Here is a 21,012-nt window from a genome sequence, read left to right as displayed (position 1 = left end):
TAGAAAGAGTGCAACGTTATAAAGTTACATGTAGGCTATTGCAAAATACATAATGATTTGAGGACCAAGTTTGTAGTCAAAGTATGGGCAGGCCATAGTCAATGTAAAGCATATTGTTGATGTTTAGTTCCTATTAGTGAATGTGCCATATCACTTTTTATCCGCTGTTATGGGTGGCCCTGTTTACTAGCCTGCGCGTTCACGACAGGCTCCGCTGTGGAGGACGAGCTGTGGAGGGAGGGCTGTAGCGCAGCAGAGAGCAAGGGGGTGGGACCTGTAAGTTGTGCTTGTTCAAATTTTCAGGCTAAGTCAACGTTTTCTCAAAACTCCCTACTGCAGCTTTAACTCCAGTCACGCAGCAGCTCTTTTGCCACTCAGTCCGGCTGAGGGGGGCGTGTTCCGGCCGGAAAGTGACGTTAATGCATTCCCAGTGTGTTTAAAGCAGTTAGTTAGTTTTTTTTTTTTTTTTTTCTGAGATAATAGCTTGACTGTTTTTTTGGGTATGAACGAACACCGCATGACTATTGTTCATCAAAACATGTCAGGCATGAATGCTTTGTAATTGTAATTTCACTCAAGAAATTGAACTTTTAGGCCTGGTTTCACAGACAGGGCTTAGATTAAGTCTTAGCTTTTATAAAGTGCCTTAGAATAAAACATTACTAATGTACATCTTGAGACAAAACAATGGCATTGATGACTAATCAGTGCAAATTGCCTTCAGTTGAAATAGCAGAAACATGCGTTTTAGCCTGAGACTATAGGCATAAGTTTCTGTAAAACAGCCCGTGCAAGTCTAGCAAGGCCTCTGTAGGGGTCTTATCTACATTATAGGGGGCAGTGCCATCTTAGAGGTCCGGTCCCAAACTTAAAGTATGCAAATTATGGTTGATAATAAATCATATAAAGAGAACAGGAGTTGCCAGAAACCTCTTGACTATCAAATAAAAATGTCTTTCTTTCTTCAGTCGAAAAGAGATTAAGGTTTTAGTGGAAAATGTTTCTCCAATGGGGTCCAAATGTTAGTTTGAGTGCCGCTTCAAAAGTCTCTACATGATCCCAGCCGAGGAATAAGGGGATTATCTAGAGAAATGATAGGTCACTTTCTAAAAACAAAATTATTATATATATATATATATATATATGATACTTTTTAACCAAAAATGCTCGTCTGCACTAGCTCTGTGATGCGACACACATCATGTAATCACGTTGAAAGGCAGAAGTACGGCGGTAGGGTGCAAATCTCCATCTCATTTTCTCCTTCAACTTCAAAATTGTCCGACATCATAGTTTTACCTTTTATTTTTTTATTTTGAATTTTGGTAATTCCACCTATGTGACGCCGCATCCGTGACCTTTTAACGTGATTACGTAATGCAAGACGAGTATTTTTGGACTTTAAATGTCATGTCTGTCACTCTGGTATTGTATTGTCTTTGTTTGTTCATCTTAGTTTACACCGAGATGGTAACAGCATTGTTTTCAAAAACTTGCACTTTGAAACCCGTTTTAAAACGTGTCTTTTTAGGCCCCGAAACGCAGTTTTAAGTCGAAAGGAGTGTCGTGCAAACGGCCCCTCAAATCTTATAAGAACACACTATTCACAGACACATCAACAAAATAAATAAAGTAAAATACAATGAATTAAAAATTTAAAATAACACGCTTAAAAAATACCACCAACATGACGGTGAACTCTAATGGAGTTCACAGAAGAAATAGAAACAACAGTATATCACGGAAGACCATTTTGATAGCCTTAACATATTAAAATGGTTTATTACTATTATAGATTATTATAGTTGTATGTAAAATTCATAATAATTGTTTCGATCTAAAAAAATAAATAAAAATTAACCAAGCAATCATTAGACTATAAAATAATTGAGTGGAAAGTAGCTTAAGGTTCATACAATTTTTAGATTTAGTTTGATTATTCAACTAATCTTTCCTGGTTTGAAAAAAAAAGGGAAAAAAGGGCAATTATGAGAATGTGCTTAGCGTAATTTCTTTAATTGAACAGAGCAGGTCAGACTTGTTATAGTGTTTACAAGCTAATCTCATCTTTCAACAACGAGTGCTCCTTCAGTTTTCCACCCACTCCAGTCCCACATGATCACCACGTGTTGGAATGTCTGTTTATGTTTTGATCTGTGACTCCGCCCACTTCCAATTTCAACACCACCGGTTTCACAAAGATAGACTTTGACTATGGCTTAGATATAGTAGAAAGTCAGACTTCAGATAGACATTTAAATTAGACCGTTGCACAAAGCACTTAAGACTCTGACTATCTTAAGTAGGACTACACTGCAATGCATTCTGGGTAAAATAAGACACTTTTTGTGGCGGATGGCGGATCGAGTAAGCGCATTCAACCGCTCAGTGCGGTTTACCCCAGTGGAAAATATGTGTTTGTTGAGGAGTATAACAGTTACAAGGACATTTTACTTGGGAAATTTAGCGGAGAATGTAGTAACAAGAAGAAATGTTTAATTTGGACAAAGATTGCTACGACAGTTAACAGCGTTAATCCGACCGTTGAGCGGAGCGTTAAAGACGTACAGAAAAGATACAAAAACCTGTTACAAGATGCCAAAAAAGAAATATTTAAGAGGAAATATCCAAAAACAGGAGGAGGACCTCAAAAGAAACTTAAAGACACTGAAATGGTGAATATATACAGGTCCTTCTCAAAAAAATTGCATATTGTGATAAAGTTCATTATTTTCCATAATGTAATGATAAAAATTAAACTTTCATATATTTTAGATTCATTGCACACCAACTGAAATATTTCAGGTCTTTTATTGTTTTAATACTGATGATTTTGGCATACAGCTTATGAAAACCCAAAATTCCTGTCTCAAAAAATTAGCATATTTCATCCGACCAATAAAAGAAGTGTTTTTAATAAAATAAAATAAAAAGTCAACCTTCAAATAATTATGTTCAGTTATGCACTCATTAGTCAATACATGGTCGGGAATCCTTTTGCAGAAATGACTGCTTCAATGCGGCGTGGCATAGAGGCAATCAGCCTGTGGCACTGCTGAGGTGTTATGGAGGCCCAGGATGCTTCGATAGCGGCCTTAAGCTCATCAAGAGTGTTGGGTCTTGCGTCTCTCAACTTTCTCTTCACAATATCCCACAGATTCTCTATGGGGTTCAGGTCAGGAGAGCTGGCAGGCCAATTGAGCACAGTAATACCATGGTCAGTAAACCATTTACCAGTGGTTTTGGCACTGTGAGCAGGTGCCAGGTCGTGCTGAAAAATGAAATCTTCATCTCCATAAAGCTTTTCAGCAGATGGAAGCATGAAGTGCTCCAAAATCTCCTGATAGCTAGCTGCATTGACCCTGCCCTTGATAAAACACAGTGCACCAACACCAGCAGCTGACATGGCACCCCAGACCATCACTGACTGTGGGTACTTGACACTGGACTTCAGGCATTTTGCATTTCCTTCTCCCCAGTCTTCCTCCAGACTCTGGCACCTTGATTTCCGAATGACATGCAAAACTGAGCAACAGTCCAGTGCTGCTTCTCTGTAGCCCAGGTCAGGCGCTTCTGCCGCTGTTTCTGGTTCAAAAGTGGCTTGACCTGGGGAATGCGGCACCTGTAGCCCATTTCCTGCACACGCCTGTGCACGGTGGCTCTGGATGTTTCTACTCCAGACTCAGTCCACTGCTTCCGCAGGTCCCCCAAGGTCTGGAATCGGTCCTTCTCCACAACCTTCCTCAGGGTCCGGTCACCTCTTCTCGTTGTGCAGCGTTTTTTGCCACACTTTTTCCTTCCCACAGACTTCCCACTGAGGTGCCTTGATACAGCACTCTGGGAACAGCCTATTTGTTCAGAAATTTCTTTCTGTCTTACCCTCTTGCTTGAGGGTGTCAATGATGGCCTTCTGGACAGCAGTCAGGTCGGCAGTCTTACCCATGTTTGCGGTTTTGAGTAATGAAACAGGCTGGGAGTTTTTAAAAGCCTCAGGAATCTTTTGCAGGTGTTTAGAGTTAATTAGTTGATTCAGATGATTAGGTTAATAGCTCGTTTAGAGACCCTTTTCATGATATGCAAATTTTTTGAGACAGGAATTTTGGGTTTTCATAAGCTATATGCCAAAATCATCAGTATTAAAACAATAAAAGACCTGAAATATTTCAGTTGGTGTGCAATGAATCTAAAATATATGAAAGTTTAATTTTTATCATTATATTATGGAAAATAATGAACTTTATCACAATATGCTAATTTTTTGAGAAGGACCTGTATGGTGGACAGTCGCCGATATTTTCTTTCGGCTGTTTGTAATGTAACTGATTGTTACTGCTGATTGCCAAGGTAACAGAGTCTTAGCCCTAAGTTAGCCTGGGGGAAAGGCGTCTAATTTTTTTGGTCTAAATTAAGTCAGTCTTTATTTTTGTGAAACAGTCTAACTTGCATTAGACTAGTCTATGGGCAAATTTTAGACTTGTCTAACACTATAGACCGGTCTAAAATAGCTTTGTGAAACCGGCCCCGGGTTGCCATTGGAAGAAAACACAACGTATTGCAGCCATGGAAACCAGCAAACAAACTAGGTCAGAGATCGCGGATTATGTCCGACCTAAAAAGCCTCAACGTCCATATAAAAAGCTCTGTTTCCAGAGGCATATTAGGCCTGTTGTCTTCAATTGCGCTTGTTCCTGTTGCATGTCCTCAAACTGGCAAACCTTCGTGAGTCTGAGGAGGAGGCGGGAGAAACAACTCTGGTTTGAATTTGGACTGCAGTGCCCATTTCAGCCACTAGCTGTCAATGTTACACACTGCACTTCTGAATTTTACTTCTAATGCAAAAAATATGTCAGTCTTTTGTGGAATCTTCAATATCAAGATGAAAAAATGAAAGGCTTTGTTATTGTAGACTCTCACTTTTGACTGATCATCATCTGAGACGAGCTCCTCATTCCATCCACATTATTTCAACAATAAATCCAATTTAAGTTTTAAAAAAATCCTTCAATAGGCCCCTACTTGCAGTTTGTCATAAAAATAATAATAATAAAAGATCATGATTTTATGACTCCAGTCTGGTATTGATTGAGCTCTTTCTTTCTTTCTGCAAAAAGCATGATTTCTCCCGTATGGTCACGGCGCACTGGTTTGTGTTGTGGGAGTTAGTTTCCAGAAGAACTTTCAGTTAGTTTGGTGTTGAGAAAAGATGCTTATCGCACTTGGTTTTGGAAGAGGGTCATAAGGGTGGAATGCAAGTGTGTGTGTGTGGGCATCAGGTCATGTGCGTGGATGTTTGTGTGTGTGTGCATGTGTGGGTGCCTGTTTGTGTAAGTGTTTTCATGCTTGCATAACCATTGTAAATCCCACGTTGAATTTGAATAATGCTGAGAGAGTAATTAGAGGCTTCCAAACAGAAATTTGGTGCAATATATAATATTAATAATAGTCCCACCATACTAATATAGGGGAGAGTGGGGCACAACCTAACACTTTTTGATTTTCTCAGTTAGTGTAAATTCACTTGGGGTTCAGAGAATACAGTTTTTACCACATTAATTTCACACATGCCTAGTACAATTATGTGGTTTCGTTTCATTGATACAGTGTATAATTTTTTCTTGATTTTCCCCTGGAAGTGAATGTGACAACATGCCCCATAGGTGGGGCACATAACAAGACCATATGACAGCTTAAAATGTTATCTGATCTAATAAAAAAATATACAAAACAATAATATTTTGTCAATAAAATACAACTATGAACTTTTTCATATAAAATAATGGCATTTTTAATACTTAAAAATAAACTATTTTTTTTAGTTTGACAATGAACACACCCGAAAACAGACATACAGGATAGTTCAAAACATAATAATAAATCATTTCTGAACATTGACTCTCAGTCAAAGAACTATCTCAAATGTTAAATAACAGATTTAAGATTAAAATAATATCAGTGTCTCATTTTAAATAAACAGAACACCATTGAGTACCATTGCCAATGGTTAAATAAATACTAAGTGATATCTTCCAAAGATTTCTGAATTTTGGCGCAATTTTTCTCTTTATGATATGGCAACTAGTAAATTCACTAAGTTTCGTCAAGCTAGCATGAGTGTAAAGTTTTAAACTGTGTGTGTTATAGTTTGTGCCCCGCTCACCCCTACGAGAACATATTATCTGAATGCTGTTTTTGTTTCTTGTCACAGTATTTGAACACCTTCAGATGTAGTTTAACGTCATTGCACGAGTGATTTCATTTCACCTCAATCCCGTAACGTTCTCGTTCTGCTGTTCGACACACACAGTCCCACAAGGGTAGACATGGCGATCCTCCTGTTGCCCTGTTCATCTTTAAAACAAATAAAGGCAAGCACCTGCAAATAAACAACGACAACTCAAACATGAACAATTTTAAGCAGGTTGCAGTTAGCGTGAGATGCTGTATTTTAATTTGCATGGCCACAAGTACCGTGAATAGACACTCACTATCATCCATATCCCCCCCCAGCATTCATAAAGTCCAGAGCTCCACTTGCCTTCCCGTTCACTGGGCCAGGTTTGGACTGTACCACTCTCAGGCAATAGCAGGGGGGATTCTGATCTCTCAAGTGAAATCAATACCTGTGCCATTTTAATGTTGATATGCAATACTATTACAAACATTTATTGTATTTGATTGTTTTAACAAACTTAAATCTTTTAAATTCCAGAGAAAAATAGGTCTTTAAAGACAACGAATGATATTAAATGCCAGCAGCTGTGACACTGAAAAGAGTATGCTATAAACAACAACATGAATTCATACAAGCAGCCTGAATGAAAAATGATCACCTGTTGATATTTTATGTACACAAACCACAGTCCATCGAATTCGTCAGATAAATCAATTATTAAAGATAGCCTATAAACACCAAAACTGCGTGTATTTTGCGGAAGAACATTGTTTAGGTTGTGGTTCGGCTCTGTGTGAGTGTGCGGATGAATATGATTAAACTGCTCATAAAACATTCACTATAGGTTTAAGAGATATAACCAGTTTAGATGGAAAGGATCTCAAGCTGACTAATGAGTAATAAAAACACCGTAATCTCCGCCTATAAACGCTTAAATAGGCTTACATAGTGAATCAGGGTAAAACAAAAACACGTTTGGGAAGAAGGATTGATGATGTATTGACTAATTATTTAAATCTTATGTTTTTTTTTTCTTTTTCTTCTACTTTGTGCAGTATTAACTTCAGCTGTTGACTGTGAGACGTATGCCTAAATATGCCCTGGTCATCATGAATTTGACTAAAAGCTCATAATGCTCATAAACATAATTTACTGTACGCTATAATGTTTTCATTCATCAGTTTTAATATATCAATATATTTTAGGTGCTCAAAATACAAAAGCACAGACAATTCCATAATCAAATGTGATAGAATGTGTCTAATTCAAGGATTATTGGTCTAAACCAGCAGCAGGTTAAAAAATGAAAATGATAATGTATAAATAATAACAGTATTTCCTTGCAAAATACACTTTTGAAAACAGTAATGGAATAGGCCAATTAAAATAAATGATAAATAAAAAGAATACTGTTGGTCCGAAGTATTAAATAAACAATAAAAATGCACACTCATTGAAGAGAATTGTGTAACATTCCATTTTTGGGTCCATGGAATCAAGTAATTCCAAGAAATCTTCATAGTCATGAAAACAGATATCATATTATCAGATTCTGTGATGCTGAGGGGTGAAAATGCAGCAAATTTAAGCCTCACAAGTGTGATGTTTAGAAAGATAGAGATTTGCTTTACAGATACAGAAGTAAAAATGTACTTTTTGGTCCAAGTTGAACCTGAGAGGGGCGAGTGCCTTGTTAAAACATGCATAATTCTTCAAATAAAGTCTAAATCTGGCCAAAGAAACCTGTATTGGTATATAGGCTGCTGTAAACAAAGATGGAGATACAGAACACAATATCATTGTTATCATAACAAACACACAGATAACAGAAAGACATGTTTCAGCAGTTTACATACTTTTATTTTGTTGTTTTAAGATTAACTCAAAATGATCACACTTATAGCATTGTTCGTGATTATACTGAAGTCATTTCATCATAGAGACTTTAAATGTACATGTTGGGTATGAGACAAATCATCCCGAGAAACTTTATAAAGCTGAGATCACAAAGCAGTTTGAGAGTTTGAGCGGCACATGTTCAGAAACTGAATCTTTGAGGCTTCATTTACATCTGTGTAAAAGAGAAAACAGATTTTTGTATGATGATTAATGGTAATATTTTCCATAACTGCAATTGCTATGTTTTACTTACATTTCAGGCGGTTCCTGCAAATACACCCGATCATTTTGTTGTACTCCTCAGTGGTTTTAGGTTTGTGTCTCTTTGTACACTGCAGACCATTATTCTGATGATGAACTAAGAAGAGAGATTTGAATATTACAGTAAAAAAATGAAATACTTTCGTGGTCCATATGAATACTTTTAGCACACAATACTTTGGCAAAAATACTTATTTCTTACTTCTGCAGCCACAAACAACAGATGGTTTCCAGGATCCCCTCTGTGAACAGACTGCGTGGAGACATGAGGTGACATTAGTCTCACATCGAAAGGATAAACAACCATGATTTCAAAAACCACAACATCATATGCTTCACGGTAAAAAATTATTGTGAATTTAACGGTAAAAGACTGTAAAAATGCTACGGTGAAAAACTGTTAATAGGCTAACAGAAAGTTTCTGTTCTATGTATAGGTGAATAACTGTGATAGATCTAACCGTACATTTTATGTATTTTACTGTAGAATAATGTTACATTTACAGTTTTTGGAAGTGAAAAAAGAACAAGTCATCGTATAATTTACACCACTGTGATTGGTGGTTGTCAGTGTATTACAATGGTACAAAACATGACTTTAATAGTTTGGTAAAATAACATTATATCAGATAATAAATAAAAAAATACTGTAAATTTAAGTGGCTACCGTATTTTTTACGGGAAATTTACTGGCAACCCCAGCAGCCAGTTTTTTACCGTAAATTTGACACTTTTTTTTTTACAGTGTTAAAGATGTAACTCAACTCACTCAAAGGTAATGTTAAAAAATTCCCTTGGGATTAATATTCATGTGAAAACAAGTGGTGTAAGCAATGTACACTGTTCCAGAGATTACCTGAGTTGTTGCACAAAATGGTGGTCAGAATCAGCAAGGCAAACACCAGACAGATTGGTTTGGACATCTTCACGCTTGCGCTGCTCCGACTTGTTGAAGGACTATCTCCTTTTATCCCCTCGTGTAATGATTATCTCCCCTTCCCACTTCACCCCTTTATACTCTCAACTATTCATGGGGTGTACGTTTAACGGCATGAATAAGTCTCGACATGTCCATCGTGCATACCACAATTTTACCTGAATGAGAAAGGAGATACTGTTTGTTTACGTGTAATCTGACAATACTCAAGAGACAACATGTTAAATCTGATAAAGTTGATCCTGTCGGGTGGGATTGAATATCTAATATATCAACACTTGCGTTCAGAGGTCAGAGCATGTGAATCAGGATAATGCAGTACACTAGACGTACAGTATATTTGGTCTATATGGCAGACTGTGAAAAAAAATGTTTTGGCCACACATAAGGGACGAATTGCAAACATTTTCGATGCATACATACTTCTTATCAGCCATGAAACATTGCACTAACCAATATGATGTTCACAGTTTCTCCCTTGTATGCAGCAAACAGAGACAGTGTGTTGATGTACACCACAAACCCACTCAAAATCATTGAGATTTTGTTGCTCAAATGTAAACTTGGCTCTTCTTACATATAGCACCTATTTTATTTTTGTAAAGTTGCCAAACTAGCCCTCAACTGTGTTTCTTACTAAGCAAACCACATTTTATATTAGTTATTTCGTAAAACAGAGATGAGTAAATATAAACCTGAAGACACACACTGAATGGGGTTTCACAGAATCTTCCACTGGGTTTGTACTTCTTACGCAGTCTTTATAGGGTTAACAAGAAGCTCATGCTATTTTACAAAGCTGTTTTGGAAAGTATTGTTAGGTATAGTATTACACTATGGTTTGTGAACATAACTACAGGTTAAATCTAAATTGGTGCACCTGGTGTTGACAGCATTGAAAATTGTAGTGCAACATCTTAACCTTTAAGGTTTCTACGAGAAATGCATTCTTAATAAAGTACAGAAGATTTTGGGTGATCAATCTCACTTTTTGTATCCACAGCATGAACTATACCCTCGGGTAAGATCATAGACAACTACTATACTAGGCTACTATACAATGTTGCAAAAAAACTAAAAATTGCGACCAAAGCTACAGTACAACGAGTTGCACAACGCGTCTATGAACAACACACTAGTTTTTGGTTTCAGAATGATCCAGTGTTTTTTCCCCACGTTTTTTTCAGTTGAGTAAACGATTCAGTGACTTATAACGGATCCAGAATTAATCGTTTTTTCTTTTAACGAATTGATTGCATAAGCACCTATTGATTGTAAGATTGAAAGTAGCCCCTTTCACGCATACAGTTTTTACTGGTAAACTACCGGTAACAGATCATCATGTGTGAACAAGACCTTTTCAAAAATACGGTTAAACTGGTTCCGGCAATTTACCAGTAAGGAAAGTTGTAACATAACCAGTAAATTACCGCTCTGTGTGAACGCGGAATGAAGATTACCGGTATGATCACGTACAACACCAGAACGTGCACTGCTGACGTATAAGTCTGCTTTGGGCCAATCATAAAGCTCTTATGGAGGTGACTTGATTACGCCACGCTGTTTACAGTAAGCTTTTTAATTGTTTTTCTATTTAAACATCCGCAAGATGATCATCTTTGCAGGGTTCGTACAAGGTGCTTAAAGTAGGCCTACATGAATTTAACCTTTTGAAATATAAGTCCTTTGCATAATGATGCATTTAAAAAGTAATGATCAAATATATTTTTACATTTACATAACATTTACTATGTTGTTGCAGATTAAATATGATACATATTTGTATAATCATATATTGATAATTAATCACCCAAACCCATTTATCTAAACCTCTCTTTAAACCGTCAGTCTTTCGTATTCTCCATGTTTTTAGTTTTTTAACACTACACTCTAAACAATGCTGGGTTGTTTTAAGCCAAATTTGGGTCAAATATGGACAAACCCAAATGTTGGGTTAAAAATGTAATTTACAATTTTAACCCAACTTCAACTTTTACTTTCAACTGTAAATTTTTTAATTACATTTTTAACCCAACATTTGTCCATATTTGACCCAAATTTGGGTTGAAACAACCCAGCATTTTTTAGAGTGTAGTAATAAAAACAGTGAAAAGTTATACTGATGTTAGACTGTTATATCAACACTCTTGGAATCAAATTCAAGGACTATTGTATAAATAATAGGGGTGTAACAATGTGTCGTAGTGTGAATTGTGTATACACTCTAAAAAAATGTTGGGTTGTTTCAACCCAAATTTGGGTCAAATATGGACAAAACCAAATGTTGGGTTAAAAATGTAATTAAAAAATGTACAGTTGAAAGTGAAAGTTGAAGTTGGGTTAAAATTTTAAATTACATTTTTAACCCAACATTTGGGTTTGTCCATATTTGACCCAAATTTGGGTTAAAACAACCCAGCATTGTTTAGAGTGTAGTTCACCCACAATAAAAATGTGTGAGAAAAAAATCCAAGTTTTCAGAGATTTAGTGTCAGTACTACATTAAACTACTATATATAATGTTGAATTTTAGGTATAATAATTCAATGGGTGAATATTTGTGGGTCCTGATAAAGCCAAATGTCTTATGTTACCATTTGGCCTACATTATTTTAAATATAGTCAGTGAAAGAGTGCAAGCATATTCGTCTACAATAATTCTGTATTTTCAGCTTCAGAATCATTTATATATTTTTACTCTGGTTCACTATATTGTCCTGTGCATTGATTTAACACCAGAACGGCCATTTTGAATTATATATCTGCAATAACTTTGCTGAAAAAATAAATAAAATCTGGCTGCTGGTACCTGACTTTTCCTAAAAGTGTCTGTATTTTCATTTCAAATGTTTTTCATATAAATTACACATAAGGCAAAAAACCAACAACAAATGAACATATTTACCTATTTCGGCCATAATTAAAAGGTGAAACTAATATATTTAGTATATATAACTATATACATATGCATGATTATACTTTCAGAGGGCCGACATGTCTGTAATTAAAATCCTTTTTTTTTATTGATTTCATGTAATATTCTAATTTTCAGAGATTTTGAATTTGGGGTTTTCATAAGCTGTAAGCCATAATCATCAAAATTATAACTTTTGCACGATATTCTAATTTTTCATGTTTCACCTGTATCTACATCTATACCAGATTGCAAACTGAAAGACAAGCACTAATGTCGCAAGACGTGTTTTTACCAGTTCCTCTGGAAAAAAAATAAAGTAGCCGAAGAATGTCTGTGGTTTTTGGGTATAGGAAAAGTGTGTTAAGTGTTCATTTTTTGGTGTGCATCTCTGGAGAGAGTGGGTTCCCTCTAGATTCTCTCTTGGTCAACGCTGCCCGCTGTTATTTCATAACCCGATGACCTCAAGACGAGAAGAAGTTATTTTTCAACAAGTTGCATGATTGAACTGCTTAGATAAATTACTCTTTGTGCATCCATTGACCACCCTGGGAACGGATTAGCTGAAGAATCATAATCTGTAACCTTTTATTATTATTTTTTTTAAAGTTTTTATTATGTAACCAAGTATATTTCTCTTTTGTAAATAAACTTTTATTTTATGAAGAAAATACTTCAGTTTTACTTCAGTTGTACAAAGAAAGTTCAATAGCAATAAGATTGTTTCATCTTTGTTCCATCTTCACTGACCAGGACAAAAGGAATCCAGGAAGCTTTCACCGGATGGTAAGGATAAAAGATCTTGAGTCAATGATTGTTATTGTTGTATATGGTGTTAAGGGACAGTCATAGATTTTACTAAAAACTAGCCAAGTGTAGTAAACCTGACCTGACAGCAAAAGGCCACCTAAATAGGGGTTATTCAGGCAAATACCAGATCTCATCACAATGTTGACTATTCTTTTGTTACATTTCCCGCGGTTGACCTTTGTCTCTCTCACTGTCAACAGAATATCTAAATAAGATACTTTTAGTTGTTATTATCTTGTTCTGAGTTATGTTGAATGGATATGGAAATATAGCCTATCTGTTGTGAATATGTGATAATTACGTTAGGCTAATGATATTATTATTTATAAATGTAATTAAACTTATTTTGTTTAAATGTACAGTTTGGTGTTGTTTAGTTTTTAAAAGGTATCCTAATACAATAAATGCATTAATCTCTCAATTGGATATTTATCATTAAAGATGACTGCTTGTGGCACTGTTAACAGCACCAGTACAAGCCTATTCATTTATACCTACAATAACCGATTTACCATTTCAATCAACAGTACATTTTTGTTAACCTTTTACCATAGGCTATGTCTTGAGGCTATCGCAATAATATCGTATCGGGAGTTCAGTAGCCTATCGTGATATGTATAACGGATCGTGACGTATCGTATCGTTACACCCAATAAATAACAATGGCACAACAAGACATCCCAACTGGCAGTCATGTGAAGATACTCAAAGCAACTTGCAATGCCGTTTTTTTTCTGTTTGGACTTAAATGAAAATAAACAGGTGTTATTATTAATATCACAAAGCTTAGCCATAGCCACATTTTTTTTTTTTTTTTTTGCCAGCATACCCAGCGCTTAGGAAACTCTTAAAATTGATGAATTTCTCATGATCTGTCTTTTGTTTATTTTTTTCCTCTTCCTGTAATGTGTTGTCAATAAAGTAGCCTATAAGTGCGTCATTTTAAGTAATTTAAATTCTTTTAAGACAAACCGTGAAACATTCTCTACCGTCCAGTGTGGGTTTTCACGTCGTATGTAACGTTATAGGTTAGAGATGGCGAGCCCACACACGGTGGGCGAACCGTCAATAAGCACCTACCCACGGCTCACGGTGTGTGTGTGTGTGTGTTGAAGCTTTCAGGCCCTCCCTCGCAGTGACGCATACAGAAACGACCAAGGAAATCCCCAAGTGAGAGTTACGACAGACTATAGGCAACTTCCGACTCGCGTTGAACACGGCGTACAAATCGACACAAAAACCAAATACGTGTCGACTGCATCCACACTCCGGACACATACAAGGTAAGGATACGTTTCTTTGTTTTAAATGTGTATATATTACATGTTTCGGCTACATCATAATGTAATGTAAGCGAAAGCTTTGTTGTTGACAAGCGTGAACATACTCAAGCTCATCCGGTGCACGCGAACACTTTCTTCGTCACTTGTGTGTTTACAAGGTGTATATTTAATCCGATTGCTTGTTACTAATGTTATAGATTTCATTATTAAGGGCATATAGGTTATTTGCTTTTTTTTCTTTCGTTTTTCCCCTCCCCAGGTGTTGTCAACACTGGATCCAGTATAGCTGGATTGAGAAACACGCCGTCGCGGAAGTGCACAGCCAAACCAACGAGTTGAGGTCTTTTTTTTATGAATACACCCACCGAAGAACAACAGCAAGAGGTCATGTACGGCATGGCAGAGATGCCCGATCTCATACCACCGACAGGTGCTTTACAACCCAGTCCGGTGATCCCGTACGAGCTCGGACAGGCAGGGCGAACCCGACCAGACCTCCTGTCCGCCCCGCGAAGAGTGCAGCGAGCCCCCAAACTCGGGCAGATCGGGCGCTCCACGAGAGGTGGGTGTTATAATACCCTGTGTTTTTATGTTGACTGGACATGTAGTTACTTGTAGTTAGTTCAAAATCCTTGACCCGAGACCAAAATATCGAAATTAAGGTTTGTTTTTAAAGGGATAGTTCACCCAAAAATGAAAATTCTGCTGTCATTATTACTCTCCCTCATGTCTTTCCAGGTCTGTAAGACTTTCCTTCATCTTCGAAACACAAATTAATATTTTGTATGAAATATGAGAGATTCTGAACCTACGTGGTTCAATAAGTTCATAAAGAGATTGTAAAAATAATTCATATGAATTGAGCGGTTTAGTTCCAAATTTCAAGAGACTCGATCGCTTTATATGATGAGCAGATTTAATTTAGGCTTTTATTCACATATAAACATTTATCAACTCACACATCATAAGTGGAAACCAGAAGCTCAAGCATGTTCACTTGACGTGCGAGAACCAATGAGGTTCATTCTCGTGTTACGCATCATGTTTGAGCTTCAGCAAGAACCAATGAGGTTCATTCTCGTGTTACGCATCACGTTTGAGCTTCTGCAAGAACCAATGAGGTTCATTCTCGTGTTACGCATCATGTTTGAGCTTCAGCAAGAACCAATGAGGTTCATTCTCGTGTTACGCATCATGTTTGAGGTTCCGCAAGAACCAATGAGGTTCATTCTTGTGTTACGCATCACGTTTGAACTTCAGCAAGAACCAATGAGGTTCATTCTCGTGTTACGCATCATGTTTGAGCTTCAGCAAGAACCAATGAGGTTCATTCTCGTGTTACGCATCATGTTTGAGGTTCCGCAAGAACCAATGAGGTTTGTTCTAAAAGCGTAAATTAAATCTGTTCATCATATAAAGTGATCGTGTCTCTTCAGAAATTTTGGACTAAACCGCTCAATTCATATGGATTAGTTTTATGATCTCTTTATGAACTTTTTGAAGCGTTAAAGTGGTAGTTGCGTAGCTGTCAATGGAGGGACAGAAACTCAGATTTCATCAAAAAGATCTTCATTTGTGTTCTGAAGATGAAAAAAAAAGTCTTACGGGTTGGGGGTTGGGGGGGGGTTGGGGGGGGTTGGGGGGGGGGGGGGGGGGGGTGTAGAATTAGGTACAAACTTTTTTAATCTTATTTTAAGATTCCAAACAAATGTCAGATCGTGCCGACATCTTGCCGTCTACACACAGATCATGCCAGCATGTCAAACATTTCAGATGATCTGATGCCGGATCCTGCCAGAAGATATCAGTTTTCTTTTGTCTGGTATCCAAAACCCAGTAACAGCAAGTCGTGTCTGGTTTTCAAAACCAGTGTTTTGTCTTCTACCCCAAACTGTGTTAACAGCCAAGACGTTGAGTGAGAAAGCTAGGGAAGAAGAACTTTACAATGTTAATGTAAAGCCGCGTTTCCACCGCAATTGCCCGGAACAATTTGTCCCAGGAACTTTTTTCCCAGGAACTTTTTTTGCCCCAGACCGGTAGCTTTCTGCGTTTACATCGCGGTCTAAAGTACCGGGTAAACTGCGCGCGACTGCTCATTGCTTGCTTGTGACGGACAGTAGACTGTAAAAGACAGTAATCAGTTTTGAGCGCCACATTTATAATAAATATGGAAGAGATTCACACTGTGCTGCAGTTGTTTGAGATGTATTGGTTTACTAACTAGGTAATTAACAAAACGGCAGAAAAGAGACGAGCACTGATACTAAAGCGTGTTCAGAAAGCTCGTAATGCTAACGTTAGATCTAAAATTAGACAGCGTATGTTATCAGCTATTGCGGACATTGACCGTGAGAAGGCTGGGACGAACGCGCAGAAAATTTCTCTTCCGCAAATACGCTTAATAAAGCCTGAATCTCGTCGTCGGTCCAGCTGCCTTTTTTATTTTTATTAAATTCCATATTTGCAGACAGACAACTCTTACTGCATGGAACTTCATTACTGCATGAAGCCACGAACTGCAATAGATTCTAAAAATTCCGGTTAAAATAAAATGCTGCGCGGAGTTATCCAATCATAATGCGGCGTGAACACAACCAATCAGCATGTTCAGCGCACAAGCCCCACCCGCGAAAGTTCCTGAACTTTGAAAAAGTACTACCTCGCGAGCAGGGACTTTCGGAGGGGGAAATATCTACCCGGAACTTCATTTAGACCCTGGTTCCTGCGGTGTAAACACACCGAGTACCAGGCCAAAGTTCCTAGTTCCTGGGTAAAGTTCCTGCGGTGGAAACGCGGCTTAATGTAATGTAAAAAGAGCGACAGGAGTCATAGTAATAATGATAAAAAATGAACAATTTATTGAATAATCTTAGTTGCACATGTTTCAAAGCTCATCTGACCAGTACAAACCCAACAGATGTAATTATACCAAAGTAAAAGCGAAGGAGAATGACTGTTTCACAACATCGTCCTGTGACGTTAAAAGCTTGAAGACATTCTGTCATCTCTTAGTCATAAAGACAAACAGTCACTGAAACCACAATCAAATGACATGAATAATAATAATAGCTACAAAAAAAGAAAACAGAAGTAAATGTTGTGTTTACATTTTGCTTTGTTGAAGTAACAGGTTGTTATTGAGAATCCTTAGATCCGTCGCGAGCAACATGTTCCCTTTTCTAGTTATTAATAACAATAACTTTGCAGGGAAGTTTGTTGAGCGCACATGATAGTCACCACAAGTCGTAATTACGAGAAAAAAAAAACGTTTAAAGAAAAATAAATGTTTCTGAGATGAGGGTGTCGGTGAGAAAACATGTTGGACTGTTGTACAGAGTTGTACAGAGCAGTCTGTAAATTTGCTAAAATAAAGTAAATAATTATAATTTTTGTTATTTAGGCTACATTAAAACCATGCAAGTTCATGTACAAAATACAAAAGTATTGTTTTTATTTTTTAAAAGAAGTCTCTTCTGCTCACCAAGGCAGCATTTATTAATTGCAAATACAAAAACTACAGTAATATTGTTAAATATTATGACTATTTAAAAGAACTGTTTTCTATTTTAATATATAGTAAAGTGTAATTTACTCCTGTATTTTCAGCATCATTACTCCAGTCTTCAGAGTCACATGATCCTTCAGAAATCAGTCTAATATGATGATTTGATGCTCAAAAATATTAATTATGATTAACTAGTGAAAACTTGAAAATAGTTATGTACAATTTTATTTCAGGATTTTTTGACGAATAGAAAGTTCAAAAGAACAGCATTTATTTGAAATATAATCTTTTGTAACATTATAAATGTCTTTACTGTCACTTTTGATCAATTTAATTCATCCTTGGTGAATAAAAGTATTGATTTCTTTTATTTCTTCCACCAAAAAATTTAAATAAAACTTCTTACTGACCCCAAACGTTTCAATGGTAGTGTTTAGTGTTAGAAAAGCTTTCTATTTCAGATAAATAACTGTTTTCATTATTGATAATAATCCGAAATGTTTCTTGATCATCAAATCATCATATTAGAGTGATTTCTGAAGGATCATGTGACTCTGAAGACTGGAGTAATGATGCTGAAAATACAGCTTTGATCGCAGGAATAAATTACACTTCACTATATATTCACATAGAAAACAGCTGTTTTAACTTGTAATAATATTTCACAATATTATTATTATTATTTTAATCAAATAAATGCAGCCTTGCTGAGCAGAAGAGACTTTTAAAAACATTAAAAATCTTACCGATCCAAAACTTTTGACTGGTAGTGTGTAACGATTCAGTCGGCGGCATATTCATAAACTGTCTATCTTGCGCACCTTATCTCATAAATGCAAACGTCCCAGTAGATCATAATCACTCGTTTCCACTCTGTTGTCAAATGATACATTTGTTGTTTTGCCTTTACAGTGGTTATAGATGACGAGGACTTGGATGATATCATGAACAATAACAGAAGCTTCCCGGCGTCTCGGAGAGTATCACCCGTTGCCTGATGCGTGACTGTGCCAAACGACTGAACCGAACTCAAATCTCACACACACACACACACACTTGTCGTCACCTTCACTGTACAAGCTTTTACAGCTTCCGCCTCTTCGAGGGCGAACGAGAGAACTGTGGACTTGCTTCCGGTTCACTTTACGCTTGCTCGTCACTTAACTGATGTCCGATGATCCTGATGATCTCTAATGCAACAGGGCTATATTTATTAAATTTGCACTTTACAGCAGAATATGAAAGCTAACCTCATCCGGTTGGATTACTCATCTCCCAAAGAGGACATTTTTCCTGTGAAACTCTGTTCACGTGTAACGCGCGAGAAGCCTGTGGTTACCTTGATATCTTTCTCTAAATGACATCAGTTAAATGTAAGGAGTTTTTGTTTAGTCACTGTTTCTATGTGCCTGCTCATGTTTGAATCAAGTACAATCTTAAATGCGTACTGACTGCGACAAACAATCTCATGTTAGTCAAAATGTCTTCGACTTCTAGATGTTTGCATGGGAATTAATGGATTTTTGTAAATTGTTTCTGGGGAATGCGGTGGAATAAAGTATGCATGAGTGACTTTATTGACATTAATGTTTCGATTTTGGGATACTTGAAAAAGGTTTGTTTTTTTAATTGAAAAATTAACTTAAAGTCCCCCTGTAGTCAATAATTTTACCCCTTAAAACTCAATTAATTCATATTTTTATTCATTAAAACTCATCTTTGATCACCAAAACGACATTTAAAAAACAATTTTCTTGAAAAAAAAACAGATAGATAGATATACAGACAGACAGATAGATAGAAGGATAGATAGATAAATAGATAGACAGATAGATAGACAGAAAGTAGGATAGATAGATAGACAGACAGACAGACAGAAAGACAAATAGATAGAAGGATAGACAGACAGACAGACAGATAGATAGACAGACAGACAGATAGACAGAAAGACAGACAGATGGATAGAAGGATAGATAGATAGATAGAAAAACAGACAGACAGATAGATAGAAGGATAGACAGACAGACAGATAGATAGACAGACAGACAGACAGACAGATGGATAGAAGGATAGATAGACAGACAGATAGATAGAAAAACAGACAGACAGACAGAAGGATAGATATTAGATAGACAGACAGAAAGACAAATAGATAGAAGGATAGACAGACAGATAGATAGATAGAAAGAAAAGACAGACAGATAGATAGAAGGATAGACAGACAGATAGACAGACAGACGGATAGACAGACAGATAGATAGAAGGATAGACAGATAGATAGAAAGACAGACAGATAGATAGATAGATTGAAGGATAGACAGACAGACAGATAGATAGATAGATAGATAGATAGAAGGATAGACAGACAGACAGACAGATAGATAGATAGAAGGATAGATAGATAGAAGGATAGACAGACAGACAGATAGATAGATAGATAGATAGATAGATAGAAGGATAGACAGACAGATAGATAGATAGAAGGATAGACAGACAGATAGATAGATAGAAGGATAGACAGATAGATAGAAAGACAGACAGATAGATAGATAGATTGAAGGATAGACAGATAGACAGGCAGATAGATTGAAGGATAGACAGACAGACAGATAGATAGATAGATAGATAGATAGATAGAAGGATAGACAGACAGACAGATAGATAGATAGAAGGATAGATAGATAGAAGGATAGACAGACAGACAGATAGATAGATAGATAGATAGATAGATAGATAGATAGATAGAAGGATAGACAGACAGACAGATAGATAGATAGATAGATAGATAGAAGGATAGACAGACAGATAGATAGATAGATAGATAGAAGGATAGACAGACAGATAGATAGATAGATAGATAGATAGATAGATAGATAGATAGATAGAAGGATAGACAGACAGACAGATAGATAGATAGATAGATAGATAGATAGATAGATAGAAGGATAGACAGATAGATAGAAAGACAGACAGATAGATAGATAGATTGAAGGATAGACAGATAGACAGGCAGATAGATTGAAGGATAGACAGACAGACAGGCAGATAGATAGAAGGATAGACAGATAGAAACACATAGATAGCAAAAAAGAGTGAAATCTTTTATTTCCAGGTTTGAGTAATATTCAAAAATCCCAGATTTCAATATAGATTTGTGTATAATGCAGATTCACGCTGGGAATGTGATAAAGCAAACTTTATTGAAAATAAACATGTAAAACAAATACGTAA

The 21,012-nt window shown here is 36.6% G+C and overlaps 1 protein-coding gene across 1 annotated transcript; it reads left to right on the top strand.

Annotated features, from left to right (window-relative positions):
- The first annotated feature begins 14,583 nt into the window (after positions 1-14,583).
- si:dkey-112a7.4 (uncharacterized) lies at positions 14,584-19,093 on the top strand. Its single transcript, XM_056234779.1, has 2 exons — positions 14,584-14,838; positions 18,694-19,093. The coding sequence occupies exons 1-2, from the start codon at positions 14,628-14,630 to the stop codon at positions 18,777-18,779; spliced, it is 297 nt and encodes a 98-aa protein (XP_056090754.1). The 5' UTR covers positions 14,584-14,627; the 3' UTR covers positions 18,780-19,093.
- The last annotated feature ends 1,919 nt before the right edge of the window (positions 19,094-21,012 follow it).

Source organism: Rhinichthys klamathensis, unplaced genomic scaffold (genome assembly GCF_029890125.1).
Source record: "Rhinichthys klamathensis goyatoka isolate OS25496 unplaced genomic scaffold, OSU_Roscu_1.1 h1tg000405l_1, whole genome shotgun sequence".
In the NCBI taxonomy this organism is placed as follows: Eukaryota; Metazoa; Chordata; class Actinopteri; order Cypriniformes; family Leuciscidae; genus Rhinichthys; species Rhinichthys klamathensis.
This window is presented reverse-complemented; position numbering and strand designations above follow the sequence as displayed.